At 38.7% G+C, this 8,959-nt stretch overlaps 1 protein-coding gene across 1 annotated transcript; it reads left to right on the forward strand.

The window, feature by feature from the left end:
* Window positions 1-243: 243 nt before the first annotated feature.
* On the forward strand, window positions 244-8,036 carry LOC126817141 (uncharacterized). The gene is made up of 6 exons (XM_050543951.1): window positions 244-349; window positions 1,362-3,719; window positions 4,067-4,266; window positions 4,729-5,551; window positions 7,263-7,391; window positions 7,769-8,036. Exons 2-5 carry the CDS (start codon window positions 1,366-1,368, stop codon window positions 7,306-7,308), a joined length of 3,423 nt encoding a protein of 1,140 aa, XP_050399908.1. The 5' UTR covers window positions 244-349; window positions 1,362-1,365; the 3' UTR covers window positions 7,309-7,391; window positions 7,769-8,036.
* Window positions 8,037-8,959: the final 923 nt, after the last annotated feature.

Here is an 8,959-nt window from a genome sequence, read left to right on the forward strand (position 1 = left end):
CGTTTCCGTCAGCTTCAATGACGATAGAAACATCTTGACTAGGCATCGTAATTCACTTCATATTTCACTTGTAAACAGTTATTGTAATAAAATATAGATTACTGTTGGAAAGTAATGTGTTCTGTGTCGATTCCTGTCGTAAATCAGAAATTAACTTGACATGACCTAGTTCTATCGTTATTCTGTCAGATCGCCAACACTAACGGTAGCAACAATCAGGTCACCTGCCACAATTTATCAGAGACTGGTCAAGCGAGACTATACTGCGCATGCGAGATCTGGGCCGCTGAAGGTCAATTTCCGGTCGGGAGATCGTGATTATTTTGGATAGTTTTCACTCAAATGCAAGGTAAGTATCTCTGTCAGAGTTTATAACGGTAGAAACACATGACGATAGCATACTATGGAATCTAATTAGATGGTTTGTAGGAATGTTCTAGAGTTGAAACTGCCGAAAGTAACGTGAAATGTGTCGACCTTGTCAACAAATAGAAATGCTTGCTCGAATGCACTGCGTCGTCTGCTTGGTGAATGCAGAAAGGTTTCTATCGTCAGCTGCCTGACGGACACTCTTGTGTCTCTCGTCATTATATGACAGACTTCTGGTTGCTATCGTCATTATCTGACAAATGTTTTGGTGCTATCGTCACTTCCCTGACCGATTCTAAATTTCTACCGTTAATTCTGACGGACCCAAAACTGTCATTGAACTCATTGTTGAGCCTACTCAGGTAGATTTGTCTTGCCCCCTTTTTTCAGGGCTATGCATATGAAGGTAGTGCTGTACTAGTAGTGGGATCCTTGCATCACAAACCAATGATGATTGATGTCTTACTTCTACAGCATTGAGGTGCGTGTCACTGCAGTTTTTGATTGGACACCAACGATGTCTTACTTCCACCGCATTAAGGTGCATGTCACTGCAGTTTCTGATTGAAAACCAATGATAATTTTTGATATCTAACTTCATTTTTTTCTCAGGGATATTGGCACGTCTAGCTCGGGCTTGTTCACGTTTATCTCGTTTTCTTTCACGGTCTTTCTTTTTCATCCACACTTGTTTTTAGACGGACCAATTTTTCCTTTCTTATTGTTTGTAATGTTTGTTTCGCTCCTTCACTGACTGTTGTTGTTGTCGAGTTAGAGCTTTCGCACATCGGCCATTCGAACCCTTCGAAGAAGACTTGTTATCTGAGTATTCTGAGTGATTCAAACTGCAATACTTTTTCTGTCGAGCCCGTCCCAGTTCCTTTTGATGGTTTTTTTTCTAGAAGTTTTTTGGCTGGTCTCTTCTTTTTAAGTTCTTGCAAGGCTGGACACAACACAAATCAGTATTAAATGAATTTGTCTTATGTTTTCAGAATCATGCCATCGCGCAGCACAGAGTGGCGGAGAAAGCTGAAACAGACAGATCCTGAAGAGTACAAGAGATATCTGGAACAACAAAAAGTCCGCAACAAAAACGCACGTGATAAACTGAAGGAAGAACTTAAAAAGAAGAGACCAGCCAAAAAACTTCTAGAAAAAAAAGAACATCAAAAGGAACTGGGACGGGCTCGACAGAAAAAGTATTGCAGTTTGAATCACACAGAATACTCAGATAACAAGTCTTCTTCGAAGGGTTCGAATGGCCGATGTGCGAAAGCTCTAACTCGACAACAACAACAGTCAGTGAAGGAGCGAAACAAACATTACAAACAAAAAGAAAGGAAAAATTGGTCCGTCCAAAAACAAGTGTGGATGAAAAAGAAAGACCGTGAAAGAAAACGAGATAAACGTGAACAAGCCCGAGCTAGACGTGCCAATTCTCAGCAATCTGCACCTAGAAATATAACCACCAGTTCAGGGTACAAGACGAAAAAAACACAGTGGAATGTGACAGCAAAAGCTAGGGCTTCTCTTCCAAATGACCCCCTTCGGTATGCTACTGTTGTGTCCAGCCTTGCAAGTAAGTGCTCTCCCCGTAAAAGGACAGCATTGAATGCGATTGGATGTACGACACCGCCAATTCCAAGAAAATACCGAAAACTGAATGTTAGATTGTTTTCGCCGCTAGCCACTGAAAAGGTCACTCCGGAAGTAAAGGGAGCTGTCAAGATCCTTGCGAGAAAACTGATAGGGATCGCAAGTAAACGTGCTATTGGTCGTGAATTCAACATTGATAGGAGGTACATCAAAAAGAAGAAGCCGAGGAAACTTGCCACTGATGTTGCTAGTATCCAGAAGTTCTACAAAAGAGAAGATATCAGCAGAGTCTTACCGATGAAACGCTATGCTACTAAAGCAGGACCAGCCTATTTGCTACAGATGTCATTGAAAGCTGCTCATTCCAAATATCAAGAGGAATTTCATGCCAAATGTAGTTATGCCAAGTTCGCTAGACTACGCCCCAAAAATGTGAAGCTTCTCACAACGAAATACAGAGAGTATTGCGTTTGCATATATTGCATCAATGTGCGTTTCAAGCTGTTAACATTGTCGAGACAAGTCAAAGAACCAGGAAAGAAGCATGCCAATGAGACTGACCTGCTCAACATCCTGCTGTGTCCTAAGCCTGATACTGCCAGATTCCACGGCATAGAATGCGTGAAAGGTGCTTGTAAGAAATGCTGCAATTTCAAGAAAACCCTGTTTTCTTATTTCAACTTTTCTCAAGCTGAATTGAGCAACCCTGTAGTCTGGAGTTCCTGGAGGAAAACTGAATGCAATGGGAAAACGAAACGCATGCTGATTAGCAAAACAGCCACCCTGGGTGATCTGATGAAGGAACTTGTAGAGGACGTCCTTTCACCCATCAAGAACAATACCTTTATTCAGCACTTGTTCACTGCGCATTGGCAATATTTCCAGTTTGCCTGCCTTAGAGACAGCCTGCCAAAGGGCTGGATCTTGCAAGTCATGGATTTTGCCAAGAACCGATCAACATTCTATGAAAACGAAATAAAAGGAGCATTCTATTCCCCATCACAGATTACTATGCATCCAGTGGTAACCTTCTACAACAGTGCTGCAGGTACTGTGCGACATTCAGTTATCGTTTTCTCAGACGATAATCAGCATGACTATCATGCTGTGGACCATTTCACAAAGGAAGTTGACCAGTTGCTCAGGGAACACATGGAATTCCAGTCAGTTGTTGTCAAGTCAATCTTTAGTGATGGCTGCGCTGCACAATACAAGAGCTCTGGACCACTCTGTGATGTCTCTCTCAAAGGTCACAAGATTGTACGAAACTACTTCGGATCAGAACATGGTAAAGCTGACGGCGACGGCGAAATAGGGCTGGTAAACAGGGCACTTGATCGGGCTATATGTGGTGTGGGGACGGTGATTAGCAGCGCATATGATGCATACAGGTGGTGCACTGAACATTTCCAGCTCAACAACACATTGTCGAAACGGAGTTTCATCTACGTTCCAAAAGGGGTCATACCACGCTCGAGAAGTGTCACTGACGTCAAGACCATTCCACAAACCAGAAAGATCCACCAAGTAAGGAACAATGTTGGCCGGCCATTCATACTTCACACAAGGGAGCTGTCCTGTTTCTGCTGTAATTGCAATACAAGTGTTGAGCTTGGGTCCTCTGCCAAGACAGCAAAATGTACAAACAAGACTGTAGTTGGCTGTTACCAGGAGAAGAAGTTGCAGTTGAAGAAGCCTACAGCTCTGGTGGATGAAGAAGAAGATGAAGAGGAACTTCAAGATATTATTGATGGGTAAGTAGTGTCACAATACACTTTCATTTAAAATGAAATTCTATAGTACTCTATTTTATTGAGACTGTTTTTTTTTAATAATTTCGGTTTTCGTTTAATTGGTTGGATGCGCTATGGCGGGTGTGGCGCGTCAGCAGGGTAAGCTTACTCTTCCTGGACACCTGTTACCACTGTTTATCATGTATTTGATGGACAGTCCATTTGCTGTCACGATTTTGCCGATAACGTTTTTTTAGGATTTCGAATTTTGTCTAACGGTTTGGAACGTTCGTACTTGGTTTTATTTATTCTAAACATGTACACATTCACAGTCATATTGTTGTTTATTATTACCCTAAATCTTTCAGTTTGCTGAATGGTGAGTTGCTGAATGATGATGGAAAGTACGATGAGGAGTCCGAGGGCGAGGGGAATGGAGAGTATTCCAATGAGTCAGAGGTGGTGGAGAATAGAGAGACCGCAGAGTCCGAGGTTGAGGATGATGGGCAGTTCAAAGATGAGTCCGACTCTCACAGTGAGGTCAATGAAATTGAAATTTCTGACTCAGGCAAGTTGGCCAATTTGCACCATCATGACCTTCATTGAGTGTTGAAATGTTATCACTTCAACACACAGCCATAAATTTACAAGTAAAGTTGTCTAGTTCACTTTGTAATTGATCTTGTGTCTTTTTACATTGTTTCTTCTCCCAACAGCCAATTATACAGCTCTTGTTCCTACATTCTTTATGTTCTTTTCTATAATCATTGATTTTACTTACCATCGTCTGATCATTGATTTTACTTACCATTGATTTTACTTACCATTTATAGATCATTGATTTTACTTACCATCTGCTGATTATTTTGTATACTTACCATTGTTTTTACTTACCGTTTGCGGATCGTTGTTTTTTAGTTATACCTTTTTATATTTCCTCATAGTTTTTTATAAAGATGCTCTTGGCGCAAAATGGCCTAGTTTACTGTGTGCCGACGTGCCATAAAACACTATTCTTTCTTTCTTTCAGTATCTGCCATAGATGTAGCCCTGATTACGCCTACACCAATAGCAGACTATTTCGCCGACCAAATACAGATGGTGGATAGAAGAACATTTTTCTCCAACCTGCAGCAACATCTAGGAACACTGGACTATGAAAACCTTCAGGACCTTGCTCCCCAACTGGTCGACATGATTGAAGCAAAGTATCCACTTCGTCCCCTTCTACCCAACTGCGACAGCTGTTCCATTGACAAGCCTTCGATCTCCCTCTACAATGGGCCGAGCACCCATGTGCCTGTCGAGATATATGGGGATGGCAACTGTTTGCCACGGAGTGCCAGCATGTTGATCTTTGGTAATCAACTGAGACATGTTGAGATACGTATCAGGATAGCTCTGGAAATGGTGTCATTTGAAAGCGTCTACTTGGATAACGAATTCCTACGCCATGGGCTTACTGACACTAGCATCGACATCCTAAAGTGGTACTCAGTTCTGTCACCATTCGTAAAGGAGACCAATGTTCCACTGCAACTCTTTCGAAAAGAGGCCAAGGACTGTATCGCCAATGGCAAATATATGGGTCCATGGAATATGCATGCCCTAGCCTCTGTCATGAAGACAAGGATTGTCTCTGTCTATCCGACTTTAGGAGGCCCCAAGATGGTTGCACTGCTAAGCAGAAGCGTTTATCCAAGAAATGATCCAACTGATGTTCAAAACTGTGCCTACATCATGTTCACCAATGTTCATGGTGATGCGAACAAGAGCTTGTGGCATCCAAACCATTTCGTGGCATGCCTTCCAATTGGGAAGGAAGCACCTGTCCTGATCAATCAAAAAACTGTGTAAGTGGATCTTCTTGGCTTGGTTTTCTTGTTGAACCTTATGTCCCCACTTGGGACTCCTAGTATGTGAGGTGCATGACAATTTCAATCAGGTATACCTGATTGAAATTGTCATGCACCTCACATACAATGAAATGGTTTATCACTGTCACTTTATGATCTTTAATCCCCTCTTTGATGTATACGATGGTGTTGTATGTAACTTGCCTAACTTAAGGTCTTACTAAGATAATATACGGGTCCTTCTGAGCTAAACTGCACCACCTATAGGAAAATTTTATTTTTTACACTGTATCAGTAATAAGTGGGCTAGAATAAGAAAACAAGTTTTGCCAGTTAAAGAGAACATGTAACAGATAGAATAAACAATTTCGGGTAGGCATGTTTAATCAAAGAAGATAAAATTAAATAAAACAAAAAAAAAAACCTACATTTTTTCGGACGTTTTTTGTGACTTAAGAATAATTATTATTATCATCAACAATATGCTGTAACAAATTAACAATGTGAACTTTCTGTCCTGGAAAAACGTAAAATTAATGTGCAATATTTTTCTAAACAAAAACACAAAAAGTCATCTAGTAAATATTTTTTAATAGAAAAAATATACATGTTAAAGGGAGAATTGTACAACGAAGCTCATTGTGTTCATGCAAATACCACAACAGTCTCAAAAGTGTGCATTACATTTTCTAAATAAATGAAATTGTGACCATGTTATTTCATTGCTGAATAATTTTTTTGAAAACAGAACATCAGAAAAAACATTACCAGCGGTAAGCAAGTTGCTGTTGAAATTTATGTTTACTGTTATTTATTCAGTTATTAAATGTATTGATACTTTTACAAAAGTTGCTGTTGAAATTTATGTTTACTGTTATTTATTCAGTTATTAAATACAGCTGAACTCTGCCATTTCGAATGTTAATTGAATTTGAAGCTATTAGAGTTAAATATTTGGTCCCAAATTAAAGACTTCATGTTTTAACTAAAATTCAGATTGTTGATACCTATTTCATATATATATTTCAAAGTTTTTATTTTTGGGGGGTGGGGAGGGGGTGTTCCAGTCCAGAATTAAAGTTTTATTCATAAAATCGCATTCCCAGTGGCTTCGAAATAGCGTTGTTCAGCTGTATAGTTTTACCTTTGTTCCATTCATTTTGAAAATGTTATATAATACTTCATCTGTTCCTATTTCAAACCATGTTGCAAATACTTCTTCTTTAAGTTAGTACTACTCATGCTATTGTTAAATTTATCTAAATACTTGATCATAATTGGAAATGCTCTTAAATAAGTTTGTTACTTTCACAAAGGTGAAAAGTTATAATCTATAGTGAGTGCACTATTAGAATTTTCAGAAATGTTCAATCTTGCAGTCAGACAATTTTAAAAAAGGCTTTTAAAAAAAAGTGAAAAAACTTTCAGTTCTGCTTTTAATAATAATATACATGTAAATTGATAATTAGAAAAGCATTGTGGCAAATGATAAAAATTGCTTTTGTCAAGCAATTTCTCCTTTTGCCACAATGTTTTTTTTAAAGTTGTCTGCTGCAAGACGCAAAAATGTTGCGTTACGGGGTAATGAGTAAAGATTGTTAAAAAGCTTTATGAGCAGACTGATCAAACTGGGCCTGCTATTGTCATTTTGTTGGGTGCATTCTGTGCTTCCAAGGGATCTTCTTCAGATTTGTTCACTTTTTTGCAGTTGGAAACAAACAACACGAATGACAAAGACGTGGTTGGGTCAGTAATGCAGGAAATGTCGTTCACCATGGGAGAGTACCTGCTATGCCAATACCAGATGAAGAAAAACACTTTGCAGTATGTTGGAGAGGTAGAATATTTGTTGCAATTTCTTAAGCTGTATCTATAGCTCTTTCAAAAACTGATTGATTCAATTATTATAATTCTCAGTTCAGGAAGTTTTAAGTTCACTTTGACTCCCAAATTTTAATGGGTGACATATTGATTTGGTCTGTTGTCTAGCTGTGCATCTGTCTGTCTGATAAACTTGTTTCGCATGCATCTGGACACCTGTTACCACTGTTTATCATGTATTTGATAGACAGTCCATTTACTGTCACGATTTTGCCGATAACGTTTTTTAGGATTTCGAATTTTGTCTAATGGTTTGGAACGTTCGTACTTGGTTTTATTTATTTTTAAATAATAGAGTTACATCACTTCTAGTTTTAAATTGTTTTTTTTTAGGTCACAGCTATTTCTGAAGAATCCCTTCCATGTGTAGAATTTCTGGAGAACACAAAAGATCCTGTCTTGAAAAAAAGGAAGCAGATACCTGAACGAGCTTTAGTGGACCATAAAAACATTATTAAAAAACTTCATGCGCCAGAAACAGTGTTTAGTGGCAGACAAGTTGTGTTGCTTTTTGAAGAACTTTTAAAAAGCTGTTAAAATAGTTCATTATATAAATGTAAACAGCATTTTTATGCACTTAAATGATGACTTTAATGATGAATATGCCTTGTCTCTTAACTCTATACCACCTGCAGACATTTTTTTCTTGAAGTTGACAACTTAAAAAGGCTTTGTAAACACATGAAAAAAAAACACGTGATCTGCACACAACTTTTACCAGGTTCAGTTGTCCGTCGGACAGGGGGGGGGGGGAGGGGGGGGGGGGTCAAGGGAGTATGGATTTTATGTGGACATGATGGGGGGAGGGGTGTTCAAATCACCTAGATTGTTTATATGTAATGCATTTAGTATTTTTCTACACTTTTGTAAGTTGTGCAGTGCAACTTTTTCAGTGTCTGTCAGAAATGATGATAGAAACCGCTTGTTTCTATTGTCATTTTTAATGTCCGTCAGAAATGACAGTAGAAACATAACACTGACTATCAATGCAATGTCGTTTTAGTCCAAGAATATCACAATCTCATCTCTATAACTGTCCATTAGGCCACATGTGATATTTCAATCCTTTGAAATCATAGTGATACCCATAAAACATAAAAAAGGGAGTCGTGTCCGTCAGATTATGTCCGTCAGAATGACGGTAGAAACACGGTCGAAATTCACAACATCTAAAATGCAAATAAAAACAATTCTGCAGGGGGTACTGAAATTATAATAATAGCTGAAGGATCCTGATCCCATCCACTATCAAATAGGCTTATTTAAATATCTCATATCCCGTTTTGGGCAGTTTATGATGATGGGAGTTGACTGGTACCTTTTAGAATAGAATACGCCCATTGTAAATCTGAGTGATAGATCCAATGAATTTAATAGTTCATGGATTATTTCTAGCTCTTTTTCATCTGACTGGATATTGAAGCAGTCGTTTAAAAATCGTTTCCAAAATTCTTCTAGATGTTGTAGTTATCTCTACAGCGATATAAAACATGCTGTTTTCGTTGTTGGTTTACCAATTCTTTT

The sequence above is a fragment of the Patella vulgata genome, chromosome 4 (genome assembly GCF_932274485.2).
Source record: "Patella vulgata chromosome 4, xgPatVulg1.2, whole genome shotgun sequence".
Lineage (NCBI taxonomy): Eukaryota > Metazoa > Mollusca > Gastropoda > Patellidae > Patella > Patella vulgata.

What these genes read in the sequence shown, in the direction of transcription:
- LOC126817141 (XM_050543951.1), top strand. Translation starts at nt 1,366, where the DNA reads ATGCCATCGCGCAGCACAGAGTGGCGGAGAAAGCTGAAACAGACAGAT. An exon ending in CTTCAAGATATTATTGATGG is followed by an intron (nt 3,720 to 4,066) that starts GTAAGTAGTGTC and finishes TAAATCTTTCAG; the next exon opens with TTTGCTGAATGGTGAGTTGC. An exon ending in CTGATCAATCAAAAAACTGT is followed by an intron (nt 5,552 to 7,262) that starts GTAAGTGGATCT and finishes ACTTTTTTGCAG; the next exon opens with TTGGAAACAAACAACACGAA.